This window comes from Nyctereutes procyonoides, unplaced genomic scaffold (assembly GCF_905146905.1).
Source record: "Nyctereutes procyonoides isolate TBG_1078 unplaced genomic scaffold, NYPRO_anot_genome, whole genome shotgun sequence".
NCBI classification, from domain to species: domain Eukaryota; kingdom Metazoa; phylum Chordata; class Mammalia; order Carnivora; family Canidae; genus Nyctereutes; species Nyctereutes procyonoides.
This window is the reverse complement of record NW_026575037.1, coordinates 769,657-793,779: the sequence shown is the minus strand read 5'-3', so window position 1 is coordinate 793,779 and position 24,123 is coordinate 769,657. Positions and strand designations below refer to the sequence as shown.

The following is a 24,123-nucleotide window of genomic DNA, read 5'->3' as shown; positions in this document are numbered from 1 at the left end:
TCTGAAAACTATAGAACACTCGTGAAGAAAACTGATGAGGACACAAAGAAATGGAAAAACATTAGATGCTCATGGATTGGAAGAACATATATTGTTAAAATATCTATACTACCCAAAGTAATCTACACAGTCAATGCAATTCCTATCAAAATAATAGCATTTTTCAGAGAGCTACAACAAACAATTCTAAAATTTGTATAGAACCAGAAAAGATCCCAAATAGCCAAAGTAATATAGAAAAAGAAAAGCAAAGCAGGAAGCAGCATCACAATTCCACACTTCAAACTGTATTACAAAGCTGTAATTATCAAGGCAGTTGGTACTGGCATAAAAACAGACACATAGATCAATAGTATAGAACAGAGAACCCAGAAATGGACCCACAACTATCAGGTCAACTTATCTTCAACAAAGCAGGAAAGAATATCCAATGAAAAAAAAGACAGTCTCTTCAACAAATGGTGCTGGGAAAACTGGACAGAGACATGCAGAAGAATGAAACTGGGCCACTTTCTTATACAATAGACAAAAATAAATTCCAAATGGATGAAAGACCTAAATTTGAGATAGGAAACCATCAAAATCCTAGAGAAAAAACAGCCAATAATCTCTTTGACCTCGGTCATAGTAACTTCTTACTAAAGATGTTACCAGAGGCAAGAAAAAACAGCAAATCTGAACTATTGGCTCTTCGTCAAGATAAAAAGTTCCTGCAGGGCAAAGGAAACAATCAACAAAACTAAAAGGCAGCCTAGGGAATGGGAGAAGATATTTGCAAGTAATGTATCAATAAAAGTTTAGTATCCCAAACCTATAAAGAACTTATCAAACTCAACACCCAAAAACCAAATTATCCAGTTAAGAAATGGGCAGAAGACATGAATAGACATTTTTCCAAAGAAGATATACAGATATGGCTAACAGACACATGAAAAGATGCTTAACATCACTCGGCATCAGGGAAATACAAATCAAAACCACAATGAGATACTACTTCATACCTGATGGAAAGCTAAAATAACAACACATGAAACAACAGATGTTAGTGAAGAGAGAGAAAGGGGAACCCTCATGCACTGCTAGTGGGAATGCAAACTGGTGCAGCCACTCTGGAGAACAATATGGAAGTGCCTCAAAAAAGTTAAAAATAGAACTACCCTATGATCCAACAATTGTACTACTTGGTATTACCCATAGGATACAAAAATATAGATTTAAATAGGTATATGCACCCTGATGTTTATAGCAGCATTATCAACAAGAGCCAAACTATGGAAAGAACCCAAGTATCTATTCAATTAACGAACAGATAAAGAAGATGTGGTGTATGTACAGACACACACACACATGAATACTACTCAGCTATCAAAAATAATGAAATCTTGCCATCTGTAACAACACGGATGGAACTAGAACATATTATGCTAAATGAAATAAGTCAGTCAGAGAAAGACAAATACCGTTATGATTTCACTTATATGTGGAATTTAAGAAACAAAACAGATGAACATAGGGGAAGGGAAGGAAAAATAAGATAAAAACAGAAGGAGGCAAACTATAAGAGACTCTTAACTATAGAGAACAAAATTGCTGGAGGGGAGGTGTTTGGGGGGATGAACTAAATGGGTGATGGCCATTAAGAAGGGCACTTGTTATTAGCACTGGGTATTATGTGTAAGTGATGAATCACTAAAGTCTACCCCTAAAACCGATACTACACTATATGTTAACTTGAATTTAAATGAAAACAAGAATAGTGAAAAGAGTTTTGATGAAGATGACTCTACCAAATATTAAGACATAAAGCTGCAGTGAAACTATGTGGTCTTAATATACCCTAGGGGGATCAACCTACTTAAATCAGGTGAAATCAATTAAACGTGCTCTGAATTCAATTATACAATGAAAACACCTATGTAAATGAGCCAAAACTAAATATGCAAAACACATAAATACATGCTGTTTGGTAGAAATGTTAAAATACAAATGCATAGCTATGACTACTTCATATAACTTCATCCCAGCATGTCTGTTTGAAATACAAAAATTTGGAGCATAAAAACTTGAGCTGTTACTGACTATAGAGGTGCCTACAAATAAAAAAAAAAACAAACTTCAAAATAACTGTTTAACTACAATCTCAGATAATCATTTCCTCAATTCCAATTTATGACAGAAGGAAAAGTAGACTTTCAAATTATCCCTTAATTCCCTTAAGTAATTTGTGGTATTAATTTTCAAAATGAACCTAAATGTACCAAAAGGAAAGCCAAGAACAGAAAACATAAGCATTATCTTAAGAGTTTCTCCTCAGATTAAAAAAAAAATTCAATATATGTATTTTTAGTAAATCAGTATGATGGTGATTTATCTTAATTCTTTTTTGAACAGCGGCTTTGGAGCAATTAAATAATCTAATAAAATTGTTGGTATATCACCTATACCTTTGCCTATATTCTTAGTTAATGGCAGAATCACAGACCCAAGTAAGAGCCAAAATCCTTGGGAGATTTCCTAGATGACTCTCTCTACATCCAATTACTAACCAAGAGCCGCCAGTTTGATCTGCTATAAATATCTTTTATATCCCCCCTCTCTTCTATATCTAAACTGCCAATGCCTTAATTAAAGCAGGTTCCTAACTGGTTTCCGTAATCCCAATTGCATTTTGTTGTAGGCTATCCTTTGAGGACGAGCCTTCTTAAAATACCAATGAGATCATGTCATTTTCTTACTTAAAACAAACAATGCCCTCCACAGTATTTTAACAAACTTCAAAAATTTTTAAGATAAGTACAGCATTGGATGGCCTGGTAAACTAAACTATTGGTAAACTAAATTTGTCTCCTCTTTCACGATTACTCTAATTATACCTTTATTCTTATCCTAAAATAATTTCTTCAGGTTGCTTCTACTTATAGCTGCCCATAAGAAATACAATCCTTTTAGCACTGTCCCCCCACATCCTTACAGTTCCTGACTATCTCAGTCTCTCTCATTTGTGACTTCCTACAAATCCTTGAAGATTTAGCTCAGGAATTACTTCTTCTAGGAAAACTAAGAAAGTACAGTACAAGCCGGACCTAAATTAAGTACAATACAAGCACCTATCAATCATAAATACTTTTTAAGTGACTACATGAACAAATCAATCTAATCCTAACATAAAAGCTTAACAGAGGATGTACATACATAGAATGCACTGTATTAAATTTTATATTACTTACCAAATTTTGGTGCTGCAAGGATTCAACATATAAAGATCCATATTTTCTATAAGAATAGCAGATGTGCTCTATTTTAAAAAGGGGGAAGGGAATAAATTACTTAAGGAAAAATACTTCAACTCTAAAGATTTCTAGGATTTCTATATTTTTAGATCTTAAAATAGTAAGATTCTGAAATGCTCATTTGAGAAGAAGGTATAAAAAGGCTAAAATTTACCAGTTATGTCTATAATGTAAAGTTAGCCTTATAATAAAATGTTTAAAATTAAATGTCTGTTACTATAAAGGAAAAATGATTTTTCTATTAGTATTTTCTTTTTAAAATTTCAAACAGGTTTTAAAAGTTAAAAGACAAGATGAATGCCCTTCAGTGAATGACGAGATAAACTGTGGCACATTGAGACAACAGAATATTACTCAGCGCTAAAAAGAAATGAGCTATCAAGCCATGGACAAAACTTAAACTCATATTACTAAATGAAAGAAGCCAATGTGAAAAGGCTACATACAATATGACTCCAACTACATGACATTCTGGAAAAGACAAAATTATGAAGATAGTAAAAAGATTGGTGGTTGCCAGGGGTTGAGGGGAGCGAGGGATGACTAGGTGGAGCACAGAGGATTTTTAGGGCAGTAGAACTACTCTATGATATAATAATGGGAGATACATGTCATTACACATTTGTCCCATAGACTATATGATAAAAGTGAACCCTAAGGTAGACTATGGACTTCAGGTGACAATGTGTCGATGTAAATGAATCAATTGTATCACTCTGGTGGGAAGTATATAGATAATGGAGGAGGCTAAACACATATTGGGGTAAGGGATGTAAGAGAAATCTCTGTACTTTTCTCTCAATTTTCTTGTGAACCTATAACTGCTCTAAAAAAACAGTCTTTACCAAGTCTAAAAAAAGGTGCAATGTATCAACCAATATAACTAAGAATTCATACAAGAAAATGTCTTTAAAAGCATAATCCTACATGTATTAGTAAATCAGAAAAAGAGCTAGCTCATGTTAAAATATAGTTTTCAGCAAACTGCTGCCTTTATTTAAAAAAGTTACTAGTGTCCCACATGTACAGAAGAATTTTACAGTTAAGTACCTTGGCTTCTGGATTAGCGGCCAAAATTTTGGCACCACATTCTACTGAGGCATAATTATTTCGATTTTTCTGCACTTTTTTTGTTGCATGTAGACCTCCATTAGAAGATGGATGCATTGACTGACCTGCAGACAAACCTTATTATAAACGTACATATATGATGACTATGATTTAAAATACTCCCAACAATGATCTCAAAAGTAATAGCTGATGTGTAGTGAAGAACAGGTTTTAATACTTAAGAGAACATTTTAAAAACCCATTAAGAAATTCAAAATGCTTTACCTCATTGGCTTTAAAATACCCCCAAAACCAAATTAACTGCAAAAATCCACATTACTTGAGTTCTGTCTAAATAATACGAATCTCAAAATGAAGCTTATCATGACAATCAAAATATTGTGCATACATATTTTATTAAGGATAGATGCTATCTTTCTATAACATTAAGAATTTTTAACTCTGAGATTTTCTTTCAAAAACAAAGGGCAATACTTATGTCCAACTCTGTTTATAGTTTAAAGTTTCATGACTCAAAAGTTTCATTCATATCCCAGACAAGCCCCCACCAAATACAAAAACAACAAAGTTTCCATGCAATTTTCCTCTTATAAATTGAAATGAAGATTACTGTTCTGTCTACTTTGTCTCATTTTTCCTCATTTAACAGTTTACAAGAATGGATTTTATTTTTTTGTTTGGTTTTTGTTTTAATTTTTTTCTTTTTTTTTAATTGGAGTTCAATTTACAAGAATGGATTTTAATTAATATTAAAACTATGTAGTTATATACAGGTAAATCATGTAAGTTGGTAATTACACATCTTAGTAACTTTCACCCTTAAAAAGTTTTCAAAAGTTTTATTTTATTTTACCAACTATGGAGAGAAATGAGTATTTAAACCAGTCCCTAAAAAAGTAAAATAAATTAAAAAAAGAATTACAATGCTTCCATACTTTTTTCTTTTTCTACTTCCATAACTTTCTTCTTCCATTCATCAAATGTTGGTATATCTTCCGGGTCTTTGGGACTTGTTACAGATGTGTGGTCAATTTCCCCTGGTTTTGTATAATCAGAACTCTGAAAGAAATACAAAAGAATACAGAGAAAACAGATTAATAAATTGTAAAAGTACATACAAATGTTCCTGTAAAATTAAAGTCAAATTTTATAGTTGACAGAAAATATTTCAGAATAATGAAATGTAAAAAGTTTTGGTTTGCTTAAAAGGCGAGTTTCCCTTGAAATAATTGAAAATCTTCTACCTAAGCACCAAAAGATGTATTCTTGTGGAAATCTACCTAAGCATCACAAGCACCATAGGATGTATTCCTTCACGTTAGCAATATAAGCATAGGTTGTAAAAAAAAAACTCTGTATCATAAACAAACAATTCCTTACATAAACTAATAAATACTATAGTTGTAATGCATCCATCTTAAAATCTAAGCTAAAATAATATATGTTTATATGTAATATATGCCTAAAGAAAGCTAATTTTAGATGACCATTCACATAAAAATTTAAGGTAGATTTAAAAACATAAAGAGTCTAAAGAAAAAGCTTTTTAAAGAAAGTAGAGAAAAATCTTCATATATAAAGGGATTTAACAACATGAAGAAATAATAGTTTAAAAAAAAAGACTAACACATTTCACTGGATTAAAATTTTAAAATTTAAATGTATTGAAAGACCATAAAATACATGGCACAATAGCAACAAGCTGAGAGAAGTATTTGCAATATATGCAACCTTTAATAAAGGATTACTAAAACTACAAAGACTACCTACAAATCAATAATGGAGAAAAGGAACAATAAATTCAGCAAAGAGAAAATACAAAATGCTCAATCTCAGTAACAACCAGGGAATGCAAATGAACACCAGACATGCTAAATAAGTTATACCAATCTGATGTACCCTCAAGTGTGGCATGTCTGTTGAACCATGGGACATCTCTCAGACTGCTGAATGGAGTTCAAAATTTAGTAATATTAGGGGTACCTGGCAGGCTAAGTCAGAAGAACATGCAACTCCCAATCTTGGAGTCCTGAGTTTTAGCCCCACACTGGGTATAGAGAGTACTTAAATAAATAAATAAACTTAAAAACAATTTAGCTATAAAAGTAAACGTGCATACCCTGTGACCCAATTCCACTCTTATGTATAAATATGAGTGAAAACATGCACGTGTCTAAGAAAGTATGTATGAAAATGATTATTGCAGCACTGTTTGTAATATCAAAAAATCAGGAACAACCTAAATATCTACTAATTGAAGAACAGGCAAATTGTGGTAGTGAAATATAACAGTATAAATAATGAACAGACAAATCTCAAAACAATGGTATGAAAAATGATACTTAAGAATGACATCATTTTATATTATGTCCAAATATACCAAATAATAGTATGTATTGTTTATAATAATGTAGTTTTGGAAAAAGTTTAAAAAGACATTCTTACACACATACATATACAAGCTGAATTTGACATAGGTGTTCTATCTGAAGAGGAGAGAAGAAATATAACTGGGGAAAGGCACACAATTCAATTTGTAATTTTTTCCCCATAATCTGAATACTGTATGCAAGTAGGTTAATTCCATTGCTTATTTCTGTATTCCTAAAGCAATGCATAACATTTATTAAAAGTTCCTTGGGAAGTATACATCTATTTAAATGACTTACTCTGGTAAATAGCACAAGTCTCATATAGTGTACATATGCTATTTTTGTAGGGCACAGTTTTTAGAATACTAATATTTGGGCAGCCCAGGTGGCTCAGCGGTTTAGCACCACCTTCAGCCCAGGGTGTGATCCTGGAGACCCGGGATCGACTCCCACGTCGGGCTACCTGCATGGAGTCTGCTTCTCCCTCTGCCTGCGTCTCTGCCTCTCTCTCTCTGTCTCTCTCATAAATAAAATAAATAAAATAAAATAAAAATAAATAAAATAAAATAAAATAAAATAAAAACTAATATTTGCTATATTAAAGTATACTTTTAAGGACTGATACTAGAATATTAGAATTACACTAATATACTAGTTTATTAAAATTACACAAACACAAAAACCCATAATCTTTCTCTAGAAAGACAGCAAACTGGCTCCCATACAACCTCCATCTTGGAGTGTTTTGCAGAACAGGCTGACTAAATGAAGTATATGGCTATAAAAAAAAAAGTACATAGCAGAATGTAAAGACCTAGTAAACCATTACTTTAAAAGTTAAATAAAAACCTAGTCTGAACATAATGGGAAAATAAGAAAAAAACATATTTATAAAAATTAACCTGAGTACTTAAGAATAAAGCCCAATACTAAAAGAAATACAAAAGTAGAGGAACATACTTATGCTCTTTGAGGCCCAGGCAAATAAATCACTATCACCTCTTAGCAAAAAATAAGAAAACTAAACAATACAATAAAAATACTTGGTAAAGCACTGTTTCTAACTAAGTATGGCAAAGACTGTCTTACAGATTCTTGAGATAACAATGATAACACAAAGATCTACCTGCATGAGAAAAAAAACTCTCCAGTCACACAAACTTAACTGGAAACAATTATCCTGAACTGGACAATACATAAAAGTACCAGATATTTCATTATGTGCTCATTATCTGATAATTTTTCCAGGATATTAATTTATTTGGATATAATTAATACAGTTAAAAATTACACCATTTTTGCCTATTAGCATAGACTCATCATCCATCTTTACATCCTAGGTTATGAAGACTAGTTTCAGTCCACTAATGGTTAAGGAGAAAGAAAAACTAGGACAAAACTGGCTGCCATGCTTGAATTTCACATCTGATACTTACATAGCTCCAAAGAAGATATTTTTGTAATGTTTGCCTAATTTTATTTATGGCTGTGGACAACTGAACTATAATATATGCCTGATTTGGTTTCATTGAGAAAATTATTTCCTTCAAGATGGTGGACTACAAAATGTTGCTCCTGTAATTTTAAGAAGCAACATAAAAATAGCTGGTACAGTGATAGTAAAGTCTCCAGAATGAAGTTTAGTTAGTTGTGAGTACATATTCACTGAAAATATACGAAAGGGAAGGTAGAGAACAGAAGATCCAAATTAAAAGGGAACAAATGTCGATAGTACTCAGTACTTTAAATTACTCTTTGATTCCACATGTTTTAAGTTCATGGAGTGGACTTCATCTCTGTTACCCCATTACTTCTTACCTGAAGGGAGCCCAGACTTCTCCACCAACATTTCTTTAGGAAATTCTGCATTGGCCTCTATACGAAGTCAAAGCAGAACTCGAAAGGAGAAAAGAAAGTAAAACTTTCTTTGGAAAGTATAATTGAGGATAGTATAATTGTAAATGGCACACTCTTCAATATAAGCTGATCTAGTTTGTAGTCTGTGCACAAATAACAAACAAAAGGTAAAATATCTCTTTAAAATAATTCTGTTTGAAGAGCCTAAATTTAACATTGTTTATGGAGTTAAACTTATGTTCAGCCTGAAGATACCTGAATTCAATAATCATAGCTTCTTCTATATAGCTCTCTGAGAAACTGCTTAAAGACATTATGTATCTGGTATCAAACAGTTGATGGCAGCAGAAAACCACTTAATTATATACAAAGTTCATACTTGGAACAACTTTATGTATAAACAATACACTGGCAACAGTACCCAAAAAGTAACCACTTGCCCTCAAGGAACACAGCTAGCCTCAGTTCCATATTCCTCATTAACTACTTAATCACTGATTTTTATGGCAAATATGGTTAGCAAACAGCAACATAAGCTAATAATAAAGATGCATAATATAAAGTAAGAAATAGTCCAAGTCATATACCTACCTCATTTTTTAAATTATCTGAAGTATTCAATGCAGATTTTGAATCACCACTTGTCTGATCACTTGCTGAAACTTTTGATTCAAATTCTGATTTTGTTATTTTTCCTTTGCCATGTGAAGATGACACATTTTCTATATGCTGGCCAACAAGGCTATTAGAAACCAAAAAGATGTATTAAAAGAATTAACTGAATAACAAGTTTATGTAATCTAACCTAAGCTGTTACAATTATCATGTATAAAATAAACCAAGAAAAGAGCACAAAGGGATTAGCTTTCTCTCAATCACAAAGTGGAATTACGCGTGCACCATTCAAACATGACGCTGCTATCATTACAGAATTATATAAAGGGCAAACAACATTTCACACCCACCTTTCAGGTGGACTAACAAAGGAAGGCTGGTCAACTGGAGCATTTGTTTCAAGGGTGTCACCAACATCACAATCGGTTTCAGATTGCTCAGTTTCACTTGGTTTGGCTATAGGAATAGTACCAGATTTTTCTATTTCACTAAAAATAGAAACAAAAAAGACAATCTGGCAATTCAATGAAAATAATGTGGCATAAGTTAAAAATTTTATTAGCGATTTTCAAAAAATAATCTAAGCCACCGAAAAATGCTTTGAAGTTCTGCAGGCTGTTTTCAAGAATTCACTATTTTAAATCATATAAGGTCAACTCCTGATTCTTGATCTGTTAATGCCCTTGGCCATTAAATAGGTAATTACCAAATTTTAAAGCAAAATATCAGAGTTTAGTATTTGGTCTCATAAAATATAAGTTTTTAAATTTATGTATGTATGTATGTATTGGGAGGTGGGGTCAGAAAGCACACTAGCGCATACAAGGAGGGACAGGAGGAGAAGAGGGAGAAAGAAAATCTTAAGCAGTCCCCACACTATATGGACCCCAACTTGGGGCTCGATCTCACAACCCTAAGATCATGATTTGAGCTGAAATCAAGAGTTAAATGCTTAGGCGACTAAGACACTCATGCGTACATAAAATTACTTTTTTAACTGCATCTTCTCTAATGTTTCCTTCCTGTTAGTATATTCTACCAGTATTAGAGTTGCTGCCTATAGTATCAAAAAATCATCTATTGGGCAGCCCCGGTGGCGCAGCGGTTTAGTGCCGCCTGCAGCCTGGGGTGTGATCCTGGAGACCCGGGATCGAGTCCCACATCGGGTTTCCTGCGTGGAGCCTGCTTCTCCCTCTGCCTGTGTCTCTGCCTCTCTCTTCACTCTCTCTGAATGAATAAATAAATAAATCTTAAAAAAAAAATCATCTATTATCTCAAAACATTTCACTAAAGTTCTCAAGGCACTTTCAGAATTTTGTTTTATAAATATATACCCTAATATTTTCCCCTACTCACTTCCAATTTGCTAAGTAGTCATGTTCAGTATAATGGGAAAATAATATGTACTGTTCAGATATGTAATATCTAGCCTTAAATTCTTTCTGGAATAAATATTTAAAAAATTTTAAATACTATTGTTATTTCTAAGCATGTCTCCTGTTTCTTTGTTCCTTATCTAGGATAAATACCTAAATGGCAACTCTAACATCTCTGAGTACCACTCCTTCACTCCAGTCCCTTCTGTTCTTAAAGAGAGTGTTTAAAGAGTGCTTATCCCCCCCCAAAAAAGTAGTGATGATAATATTTATTGACAGATATATTACTATGTGCCAGATATTGTCCTATCCATTATATATATATGTATATATGTATATATGTGTGTATACACACACACACACACACACAAAACACTTAGTAAGAGAAATACTTAATGTAGTATGAGAAGGGAATTTTGTTCTTTGTAGTGTTGCTTTAAGGATCAGGAGAGATTTAATAGACTAGGAAAGATATAATAGATTTTTCTAAATTAAGGAAATCTTACACCTACATATCCTGAATATTATCAAGTTTGAAAAAATGTATCTATTCACAAAAAGACACAACTATGAATGGAATGCTGCAGTAATACTTGATGGAAATGAATACTGACATCTGAATCTTTGATAATTATAGAGAAGATTACTCAAGTAAGTATTTACTTAAACAAGCAGAACCTCAGTTTATGTGATGTAGAGATTTCATGGCTGAGATCTAATCAACTTCAGAGTTTGGATGCAGAATAAAAACACAGGCATCGTAACTTAAGTCTGCTATATAGCCTAAACTTCAAATCTGAGTCTCAAGCGGCCTTATCTTTAAAAAGACCTTTTTCTATCATTACCTAATGAGATTCCTTTTTTTTTTCTTTGTAATGACTTACTCAAGCTTTGAGATTGGAGTAATCTCTGAGGTAGATGAGCTGGAAATATTTTCAATGTTTTCACTGCCCAAAACTATACTGGAAGAATCTTCTTGTAGATCAACTGTAGGGAGTGTCTCAATCACAGATGGACTTAATTTTGACTCAGTATTCTGTTAAAAAAAAAAAAGTCAGTTGTATTCTTTTGCTATATAGGATTTTATAAAAGTACATTCAAAAGTGACAGTATCAAGAATGTATTTTTATAAAAATCCTATCTTCTAACATTTATCCCCCAAGAAATATACTTCATATTAAAATACAAGCTCTAGCCATTTTTCATGGCATTTCACAAACTAGGACAAAGGAGCTTGTCTTTCTTCTTTCCTATTTTCTATCAAGACCTACATATATTTCCCTCTTACTATTATTAATGCTAGTAGCAACACAGAAATCATATTTAAATATACAAAACAGTATAACACATACTTCTTGCCTCAGAGCAGTTTAGAAGATAATGTCCACAAATAAACAACAGCACAGGGCATGTACAAGTAACATTACAATGCAATCCATGATTTTCACTGCTCCGTCACTCCTGGATGCTCTGGACCTTTCAACCCTCCAAACAACAATCTGAAATCTACCTATTACCACTTATATTTGAAACCTCTATCAGCATATTCTCCACCACAACCAACACTACAGAGAATTAGCCATTCCTCTTTCTCTATGCCTCTACTTTCTCTGTATATAGACTTAAGACAGCATCTATAACACCTTAATTGTCTTATTTAAGGTCTTCTTCCCTTTTTCAAGTATACTGTAAATGTCTTGAGTAAGAACTATGTTCTCTTGATCTTCATGCTCCCTGGCACACAGCAGACATTCAATGCTTATTAACTATCAAGTGAGAGGTATTCATGCTCAGTTCAAGGAAAAGAGAAACTATGGACTATTATGGACTAGAATAATTGGTTCTCTGAAGCAAAAAGGACTCAGTATGGAAGCAGAAAGAAAACACAAGGTATAGAGTTCAGAGGAATATAAAATGCGATCATTGGGGGAAATATTTACACTGAAATGAAAAATTCACAAAGGAATATAAACAGTTTACAGTTTATGGTGGAGGCCTTGAAAAAAGGAGTATTACATTATCAAATATTATATTATCATTTTAATATGTATTTAATATAAAAAAAAATCAATGAGATATTTTACATTTTTTTAACTAAATCTCCAAAATCCAATATGTATTTAATACTTACAGCAAGTCTCAATTTGGACTAGCTGCGTTTCCAGTACTCAATAGCCCCATGTAGCTAGTGGCTACTATACTGAACAGCACAGATCTATTAAGATGCAATAAGCAATTCAAAGTATTTGAGGAAGAGTATACCATGATAAAAGTTCTGGAGAATGAACAATGGTAGAACTGTTCAGGATAGTCGTATAACTGGAAGGGCTACAGAGAACTTTTTCTTACTCTTATGTACACACATCTGACAAACATCTTCCAGGATCCAATAAAATGAAATTCACTATTTGTACTTAGATAGTGAAATCAAGTCATAAAATAGCTGTAACTGTATTTTCAAAAAAGAATTCTCCCCCATTTTGAGTTGGTTTGTTTTGTTAATATTTGAGATACTTAGTTTTTCCTTAGTTTTTCTTCTTCCAGATAAAATATCCCTAGTTCTTCAGCTATTCCTGACATTAAATGGGTTCCAGATGCTTCAGCATTCTAGTTTTTAATAATTTTCATAAAATTTGATGTACAAAATGGAAAATATTCAGGATGTAATATAAAAGACACATAAAATACATTTTAACCTATTACTAATTCATATTCCACAATCAGTGACAAAAGTTTGGTATCAAAATACTCGATTTTATATACAAATACTATCTTTTGTTGTAAGTTAGAAAAAAATTTCCCGACATCTAATAATCTGGAGATAAAATACATTATAGTGATCTAAAATAGAACCTACAAAGAAATGAGAACTTACACCCAAACTTTTACTACAAAGAAAATGGTCACATTTATTATTAAATCTGCAATTTTTCAATTTATCAAAATCAGTACTCTTAGGTGTAAATAGTATTAAAGCCAATTGCATGAAAGTTTGAAAAAAGTAACAATATGCAATATGGTGAGTAGTTTTAAAAGATGTATTATTAAACATTAAAGCAACATAGCTTACTTGTACATCCACATCGTAGTCATCTTTTAATTTATGTTCTTCTGGAGGAATAGGTAAATTTGAACCCACTTTTTCCGATAATTCAGCATGGATAGGTCCCTCTCTTTCATCCTATATTGCAACAAGATGAAAGGGTAACTGATAAAACTATTTCACAAAACAGTTATATATATATAATATAAAGCAATATTATGTATTTTACAACCAAAACACTGTTTTGTACAAGTCTGACTCTAATTACTTTTGTTTACATGCTTGTTCATCTTCCTGCATTCCATTCCTTGCCATCACACTTAAAATGTACACTAAATGAGTTCAGGACCTTCATTTGATTTCTTGATAAGCACTTTAGTCCTACCACACAGCACCACATGGTAGGCAAACAGTAAGACTTTGGAAAATATCTAAAAAATGAATGTACATCATCCAATATGTATTTAATACTTGTGTCATCTCTCTTTTGACATTTACTTTCAAGTTAGGATTTCAGATACCTTCCCATTTAAATGTATCTTCTAGGATATAATTTCATAAAAGCAAGGTTCATTCTTTGCTTATCAAAGCCTTTAAAGCATTTCAGACCTAAATATTTCTGTAAGAGTATGTTCCCCCCCGAATGCTTTGCTTATATTCATTCTCACAAAATTTGTTTTCAAATTTCTCATGAGAGATTAGATCAAAGTCTTAGACTATGGGTAAAAGTTAAAAGTATAAAATTATACTCTCTTTAAAGAGATATTCAGGAACGGTCTTAAAATTTTTAAATGCTCTATCCCAGAAATCCAACATAACCCCAAAATTCGAATCATCCACGCTAAATATCATGCCACCCCCTCCAAGCATGTAATTATAAACTTATGTTCACACACATGCGTGCACACACAAGCTGAGAAACAATTCAGTCTTTTTTTTTGTTTTACAATTCAGTCTTTTAATAAAGAAATATATCATAACTTATGATGGAATAAAAATGTAGCCATAACAAGAATCCAGCAACATGAAAAAGTGTCCATGAGATACTATCAGGGCAGAAGGGAAAGTCAAAATGTAGAATATTTACAATATGACATTTTACGGAAAATAAAAATATTAATTTGTGTGCCATATATAGATACCCACAAAAAACCAGTCTCATGTTTTCACAAGAAACAGTAAATTGTGGTTCCTTTCAGAAGGGGGATAGGCTATAAATATGAATATTCTATAGTTAGTATAAATTACTTCTATACAGTTGATCCTTGAACAATGCAGGGATTAGGGGCTCCAAGCCCTAGCACGGTCAAAAATTTCCATGTACTTTTTAACTCCCCCAGAACTTAACTACTCATAGCCTATTGTTAACCAGAAAATGTACCAATAATAAGCAGTCAACACATATTTTGTATGTTCCATATATTATGAACCATATTCTTATACTGAAGTAAGCTAGAGAAAATATTAAGTGTTAAGAAAATCATAAGAGAAAATACATTTACAGTACTGTATTATAAAAAATCTGCATATTAATGTACCCACACAGTTCAAACTCATGTCATTCAAGGGTCAATTGTATTTTAAAAACATATATTGATAGGGAGAAGCCAAATCTAGTCAATACTCACCATTCATTTTATTTATTTATTTTAAGTAGGCTCCATAACTAATGTAGTGCTTGAACTCACAACCCTGAGATCAAGAGTCACATGCTCTACTGACTGAGTCACCCAGGCCCCCCACCTTTTATCATTTAAAATAATAAAATAATAAGTGATTTAAAGACCATCTGATAAAAAAAAAAAAAGACCATCTGGTCTGGTTTTTTGGACTTTGTCTATTTATTCCCCCAATTATACTTTATTAAAATTCCCCCAATTATATTAAAAAACTACATAGCCAGTGATTGCAGAGTCTCCATATAATCCTCATATCTAAATTTTCACTTATAAGGCTGGGGTTTCTTTTGAAACCTTTTAAGTATTTAGAGTATTAAAAAGTGAGCCACTGGTTTTCAGTTTTCTGAATAGGTACTATTTTTCTCCCTATTCTAGGACTAAAGATGTTATAACATTCCAAACATAAGCAACACAAATAAACATGCTTACTTTCAGAATTATCTGAGTAATTCTTATTACAGCAAGAATTACAAATCACCAAAAATTATGTCCTGTATTTTTGAAATTACTTTTATTCCAAACATTTTGAGGAAGTCTCAAAAAGCTGACACACAAATTACACTGTCAACTTTATTTAAGGTACCTTTTTCTGGAATTGTACATCTTCATTTTCTAGTGCACAATTGTCATCTTGAGAGTAGTATGATGAAGCTGAAGAACTCTCTTTACAACACACATGCCAACTGGGAAGCCTGTAAAACATTTACCATCACCAAAAGAAAGAAGGAAAAAGTTGTTAAGCCAATATATCCCCTACTACGGGCTAGAATTTGAGGCAATAAACAAATAGATGGCTCCTACCCTAAGCTCTCAAGAACTTAACAATATAATGGAGACAAATGTATATAAGACAAATGTTTTTATTTAATGCCCTAAAAAAACCATAAACTGTGTTATCAGCATTCCAAGTAAGGCATTATGAATTTCATGAAGGTAAAACAATAAAGACTTCACAAAAGAAGTATCTGATAATTATCACAGAAGAAAAAGTTTTCAAAGACTTAATCTCCTCAGAAAGTACTAGATGCCAATAATATTCTAAATTTTACTAAATACTTAAGAACAGGGACACCTGGGTGGCTCAGTGGTTGAGCATCTGCCTTTGGCCCAGGGTGTGATCCCGGGATCCGGGATCCGGGATCCAGGATTGAGTTCCGCATCAGGCTCCTTGTGAGGAGCCTGCTTCTCCCTCAGCCTGTGTCTCTGTCTGTCTCTCTCTCTCTCTGTGTCTCTCATGAATAAATAAATAAAATCTTAAAAAAAAACTTACATACATACATAAGAACAAATAACTCTAAAGCTGCCTAAACTATTTCAAAGCACAGTAGTAAAGCTTCCAAGTAATTTTCATATAGGGAACATAGCACTGATGTCCAAAATTAAGAGAAACAGCACACGCAAATGAATACTACACGTTAATACAACTTATGATACCAGACATGAATAAAACAATAAAAAAGAAAGTCCCTAGGAACATACCAAAGAAATAATATACTACTGTTATGATCAAGCAGAGTTTAATTCTGATATTCAAAAGTGGTTCAATATAATAAAATCTATTTATTTAGTCTACCATGTAAAAATATCTTATGATTATCTCCACAGTCACTGAAAGACATCTGATAAACTTACACATCCATCAAGATTTTCTTAAAATAGTAATAAGCAGATGTTTACCATGGAGACATATATGCATAATACACAATCCTAAAAGTCAGTACCAAAGTTAGTGAAGAAACCTAAAAACAATCCTATTTAAATCTGAAACAAGACAAGAATTATTGCTAGTATTACATAATTTGATAAAAGGTATAAAAATGGAAAAAATAGTAAAATAATAATTAAGTGTGAAAAATTAAAGGTGAAATAATTATAGATGTGATAATTATAGATGAAAAATTAAAAAGAACCACCTATTAAAAGAAGTTCTGGATATACAATTTATATTTGTAGGTATAAAGAATCAAGTCAACTCTGCTCAAACCATCACCATCGCCATTGCCACCAGTTACAAGATGAAACATAAAAGTTCCCATTTGCAGGGATCCCTGGGTGGCGCAGCGGTTTGGCGCCTGCCTTTGGCCCAGGGCGCGATCCTGGAGACCCGGGATCGAATCCCACATCGGGCTCCCGGTGCATGGAGCCTGCTTCTCCCTCTGCCTGTGTCTCTGCCTCTCTCTCTCTCACTGTGTGCCTATCATAAATAAATAAAACAAAACAAAAAAAAAGTTTATAAAAGTTCCCATTTGCAAAAGAAACAATAAAACAGTAAAATATAAACTTAGCAAGAAATGTTCTATTAAGTAGAACTGTTTGAAATTACTAGTATTTGACAACACTTCAACATGGAAAACTCAAATTATACAATTCAAGCTAACATATACAGAATATTTGACAACTGCATATTGAAGACACAAAGATTTTTAAGTAGGTAGGCTGATTCTAAAATTTATATAAGCAGTAAGAACAGTCAAGAAGATTTTAATGTGAAGGAACTAGATGTCTATAAAACCATAATAATTACAACAATATGGTATTGAGATGACAGAGGGAAAGGGAATCTCCAGGGTGACTAGAAATAAAATCCTAGCATGACAGCTATACACAGAGAACAGGGAACAACCTGGAGGTTGGAGGTTACCAGACACTCCAGAAGAACCTTCTTTTAGAAGATGAAATTGACAGCACATCTGATGATAAGTCTTTGAAAATCTTAAGTACAGATTTATATAAATGGTAGACAGTTTGTCATTGAACAGAAAAACAAGCAAATTTAATAAGCCAAATATTAGTTACAGGAGGAAAAATGGTAGTACAGAAAAGGAAAAATAATCATGTTGTGAATAGCATTTATATAAGTCATAATTACATAAACAATGAACACTGATCTAATCCAAATTATGACGGAACTATATTACTACCAACATGTGCTTAAAGAGAATCTGATCATCTGCACTAGAACACTGAAACTGACATTAAAGCAATTATTTTAGAGACAAAGAATATAAAATTAATCAGCTAAGAAATGAAAGTGGTTTCTTTCAAACCAAAATAAGTAAATAAATCTTAGAGCTCTCTGACTTTCATATGGATATATTATTTCGATAAAATTAAAACTAAAAAAGGGGGGGGAGGACAAGGTACATAATAACATATACATACATATTATACCATGTGTGTACATGTATACTAAAGGTATTTCTATGTGCATAAATTTCTCCGAAATAGTTTGGTCAAATATATAGAATTTATAACAAATACAAATTAAACATTCTTTACAAGCACATACGAATCTTTCCCAAATACTGACCATATACTAAACTTCAAAAGAAGACTCAAATTGCAAAGACTGAAGATCTAATAAACTATATTCTCCAACCACATTGCAACAATATATGAAGTAACAAAAAGATAGCCAACAACATCCTAATCTGGAAATAAAAATTATGCAGCAAAATAATCATTCCATTAAAGAGGAAACAATAAGGAACATTATGAAATATTATAGTGGAAGACTACCAGTTAAAATTGGTGGGACCCAGAGAAGATAATAACAGGAAAACTATGCTTCTAAACACATTGGGAGACAGATCCTGAAAAGAAGAGCTAATCTTTCAACTCAAAGAGGTAACATTGTAAATAAAATAAAATTGGGGGAAAAAAAAAAGGCAGGCTGTAAGAACAGAAATCACTGAAATAAATAATAAAAAAGGCAAAGATTCAGAAAACCAAAAGTTGATTCTTTGAAGAAAATGCTAAAAAGATACACCTCTGGTAAAACCAATCAAGGAGAGTAGATGATATGAATTAACACAGTATGTTACAAAACATGAAATAACCACAGACAAAACAGATTTTTAAAATTATAAAATATTATATACTATATAAATACCAGTATATTTGAAAACTTGGAAAAAATGGATTTCTTTAGAAAATGGCAAAATTGGCACAAAGTATAAAACTAATGAAAATTAAGGAAATTTGAATGGATCAATCAATACCTCAGAAAGAGAAGGAAAAAATGCTAACTTTGTTTTTCCCCCCCTCTTTTTATTAGGGAAAATTTCAAAGTTTCAGAAGAATTGCCAGCATAGTAGAAAGAATATACACAAACCATATCAACCTACTGATGAATTTTGCCTCATTTCTTCCATCACTTGTAATTTGCTCATGGCATACTCTCTCACATCCTTTTCACACTCTCCTTTCTCCATCTCCATATAATTTATTTCTAAATATGGTAGTATTTCCACAGAATAAGGATATTCTCTTACATAACCACAATGCAGTTATCAACTTCAGTAAATGTCACACTGACAATACTTTAATCCATATCACAATTTTGTCAATTAACTCAATAATGTCCTTATAACATTCCCCCTCCACTACTCCCAAGTAGAGAATTGAGTTTAGGATCACGTCCTGTTTTTATCATGTATCTTTCTTCAGCCTCCTTTAACCTGGAAGGTTTTGGCTTTTACCTTGTGTAGCACTGATATTTTTGAAGAACACAGTCCTTTTATTTTTAAATAATATATCTCTTATTTGAGGTTTGTCTGATATGTTTCTTCATGATCAGATTCAGGTTATGTATTCCCAGCCAGAATCCTTCCTAAGTGATGTGTCTTTCTCAGGGTACTATATGCAGAAGGATACAATACTCATCTGTTTCAGCGCTTGCAATTCACTTTTTGGTACTTCTGCTCAGGAGAAATGAAAAGTATGTCCACAAAAAGTCTTGTAAGAAAATGTCCCCCATAGGTTTTATTTCTAACAGCCCAAAACTGGAAGCAGCCCAGATGTCCACAGCAGTAAAATAAAGAAACTATAGTATATTCATAGACTGTACTAACTAGGGGATCCCTGGGTGGCTCAGCAGTTTAGTGCCTGCCTTCGGTCCAGGGTGTGATCCTGGAGACCCGGGATCGAGTCCGACGTAGGGCTCCCTGCATGGAGCCTGCTTCTCCCTCTGCCTGTGTCTCTGCCTTTCTCTCTCTCTCTCTCTCTCTCTCTCTGTCTCTAATAAATAAATAAATAAATAAATAAATAAATAAATAAATAAATAAATAAATAAATCTTTAAAAAAAAAGTACTAACTATTCACAATAAATAAATCACTAATGAAACAACCAACACAGATAAACCTTGGAAAGATCATGCAGAGTAAAAGAAACCAGACCCAAGACATACTGTATAACTCCACTTAGATGAAGTTCCAGAATTAGCAAAACTAATCCACAGTGATAGAAATCAAATCACTGGTTGCTTCAGGGGATTCACTAGAAAAGGACACGAGAAAACTTCTGGGGTGATACAAAAGTTCTATACCTTGATGGGAGGTAGGTTACACAAATATATGTGTTTGTCGAAACTGATTCAACTACTATAGAGTTAATATACGTGCATTTCGCAATATGTAAGTTACCTCAACTTAAAAATTAAAGAAACAAAAGTTTATATTTCCTTCCAGCAATAACCAAATAGAAAATAAGCTACTAGCAATAAGAAAAATTATAAAATGATTTCAAAATTAACCTAAGAAAAATAATACACAACTATTTATATATACAAAATTTTAACTCTGTTAATAATCATACAATAAAGAGATAAATATACGAAAACCTAGTATGTTCATTCATAGAATGCTGGTGACAGCAACGTAAAGATAGCAATTCATCACTCAAATACAACTCCTATCAAAATACCTGAAGGGTCCTATTCTAAATATGAGAATAAAGTGATTCAAGAATAACTAAATTAACAAAAAAAGCAAAGGCACATGGTTCACCTTGCCAGATAATTACATTTATTACAAAACCATTCTAATTAGACTACAGTACTGGGATAGCAAAAGACAAGCAACTGGAACAGAATACTCCCAAAATGCATTTATTAACATGCAGTCTCTCTTTAGAAGCAGTCACACACAAAGTGTTCAATGAATGAATGATACTATCAGGCTTTCCTGACGATATCTGTCACATCATTAATTACTTTGCCACATCATTAACTACTTAAAATTCATTTTAATGGTGACTCTACTAACTAAAACAAGTAAAAATAAAAGTATTAAAAGAAGTAGAAAGAAGAAGGAGATTAATAGCATTATATCATTTATATAAAATTTTATATAAGCATATAAGCAAAACAAGACTATTTTGGAAAAAACACATCAAATAAATACATGAAGGCTGACTGGAGAGGTATCAAATATACTCTGGGGTAACTGCCTAAAATGGGGAAAAGAGTGAAACTGAAGATAAAAGAATAAGCATATAAAATGGAGCAAAAAAGGGGACCCAGGCAGAACTCTGCATAGAGTATGAGCAATGCAATCCTAAGCACCTGATGTCTCGAGAAAAAAAAAGTCACATTTTTATTTTTTTATTCAGACTTTTAAATGAAAGTCTTAACCTAATTTTTACAAAGAAGCTACAGCTCAGAAATTAACTTGTCCAAAGTCATTCAATTTGTGACAAGTCTATGTATCTCTCTCTCCAAAGCCTATAATCTTTCTGTATCGCCGCATTTCATATTTAATATTCGCTGGTCAACAGATAAATGAAGAGTGAGAAAATAACATCAATCTGTTCACTCCAGAAATGATGGTACTAGTCAAGGCTAGCTATAGCATAACAAAAATATAAGAACTATCACAAAAGAGAAATAAGGTTTACCTCAGATTTAGATAGTGGCAACCAGAGATAATTTTTTTTTTGTTGTTTGTTTTGTAGTTTTGTAGTATAGTGACCAGGACATGAACTTTAGAGTCAAGATCCCCAAGTGTTATTTCCAAGTACTCCATTTATTAGTTGTATGTTCTTGGGTAAATTACAAAACCTGTGTGCCTCAATATTGATATTCTAAAATGGAGTTACTAAGGGGAGCTCAGATGGTGCAGTTAAGCTTCCAAATCTTGATTTCAGCTCAGGTCATGATCTTGGTGTTGTAGGATCGAGCCTGCCGTCCAGCTCCGGAGCTTGCTTGATATTCTCTCTCTCTGCCCCTCCCCTTAGCTCATGCACACATGCCAATAAATAAATAGATAGAAAAATAAATGATTAATAAAATGGAGTTACCATGAGGAAAATAAAATGATGCATGTGCTGTGCTTATTAGTCTGACATAAAATATGCACTCAAATGTTAACTTATCAGCTTTGTTCTTTCCACCTTCATTTACGTATCAAATTCTAGAGTACTATATATGTGTAGTCTCAATTTCTTCACCTTCTACTGAGCCCTTGGCCTGCTTAATTCTAATTTCTGCCCTTGTTTAAACTATTAAAATTAGTATAGTAGTAGCAGGATTTACCTTTTTTGATTTCTCTGCTGTGTGTGGCACCTTTGACTACTGCTTCCACTTGAAACCCTCTTCTCCTTTAGTTTGTCAAATTACATACTTCTGTTGCTCATCTCTCTCGGAGTCTTCTGAGTCTCCTTTGATAGGCTGTTTCTGCTGACTACAGCAGCTTAAATTCTGATTTCAGGGTTCTGTTTTCAGTCTTCCCTTTACTTCCCTCTACTTTATTACTAGGAAGAGTTCATCTAATCTCATGGTTTTCATCTGATGGTTACTTTTATCTTCAGTCCTTATTATGTTCTCCTACCTGGTCCATTTCTTAAAACCTTTCAATGATACCCTATGTATGTGGCAAATGAATTAACCTCATTCAAAACTTGAACCTCTCTCTCTTCATGGTCCAAGATGTCTCCAAAACAACTAAATCCAAACTTGAACATAAGAATCTTCCTTTTCCAAATCTCTTCTTCCTATATCCTTGATCTCATCATGTGATACTGCTATTCACCCAGTTCTCAAGTTAGAAACCTGAAAAGCATCTATACATCTTTTTCCTTCATCGTCCCTCCACTATCTACAGTTTATTTTACCTCAAATTTCTGTAATCCATTTCTCCATCTTGTTACAACTACCTTAGCTCAAACCCCCATCTCTTACTTAGAGCAACCTCCTAACAGTTCCCTAATTCATATCTTACCACTTCTGCAAATCAACCCTTCACACTGCCAAGAACCTAACACTAATCGTCAGACTACTGTTCTCCTGCTTAGGACCTTCTATCAACCCTCCATTACAAAATTCAAGCTTCTTTGCATATTTTAAAATATCTAAAATTCTTCTATTGCCTAAATCTTCAGCTTCATATTTTCTGCCACTCCCTGCCTCCTACTTCATGCTTCAATGATACATAATTAGTTGTAGTTGTTCCCCGAACACATACTAAGCTGTCTTATGCTTCTAAGTCTCTGGCCCATGCTTCTCCCTCTTCCAAGACTGTTCTGCCCTACTCCCACTCCTCACCCTCCAAAACTTGACTAAATTCTTATCCATTTTCTGGGGAAAGGAACAAGTTAGGGACTAGGACACATTCCTGATTTCCACAATTTGTGGCTTGGCCACAACCCTTTGGCATATCTCTGAGCATTTATTACAACCCTGAACTGAAATTAACTGTTTATATTTCTGTTCCTTAGACAACACTGAGCAACTCTAGGGCAGAGAACTTATTGCCCTGTTCTCAGCACAGTGATCTCCTGAGCTCTTCCTCTGACTATGGATTGGAACAGTTTGGATAAGAACTTAGAAAAAGGAGAGAACCCAGTAACCAAAGAATTTATGGTAAAAGAAAGAAGAGAACTGGGCAATGAAGAATTGCTTCTTAAACACAAGGGCAAATCTAATCCATAGTATGGAAACATAATTAATACCAGCCATTTAATTACAGCAGTGTGGTTAAATTAATTCCCTGCCCACTTCCCCCCTTCACAAGCAAAGGCAATCCAGGAAAGACACCTATGA

General features: G+C 33.0%; 1 protein-coding gene across 1 annotated transcript in view; it reads right to left on the bottom strand.

The window, feature by feature from the left end:
• The window catches only part of SUCO (SUN domain containing ossification factor), a 116,316-nt gene that overhangs the window by 43,428 nt on the left and 48,765 nt on the right, over window positions 1-24,123 (bottom strand). The window contains exons 6-13 of the mRNA XM_055319020.1: window positions 15,887-15,995; window positions 13,652-13,762; window positions 11,466-11,617; window positions 9,556-9,693; window positions 9,182-9,332; window positions 5,297-5,420; window positions 4,341-4,465; window positions 3,228-3,295 (exon numbers count right to left, since the gene is read on the bottom strand). Coding sequence (XP_055174995.1) covers window positions 3,228-3,295; window positions 4,341-4,465; window positions 5,297-5,420; window positions 9,182-9,332; window positions 9,556-9,693; window positions 11,466-11,617; window positions 13,652-13,762; window positions 15,887-15,995 — 978 coding nt within the window. The remainder of the gene's footprint in view (window positions 1-3,227; window positions 3,296-4,340; window positions 4,466-5,296; window positions 5,421-9,181; window positions 9,333-9,555; window positions 9,694-11,465; window positions 11,618-13,651; window positions 13,763-15,886; window positions 15,996-24,123) is intronic.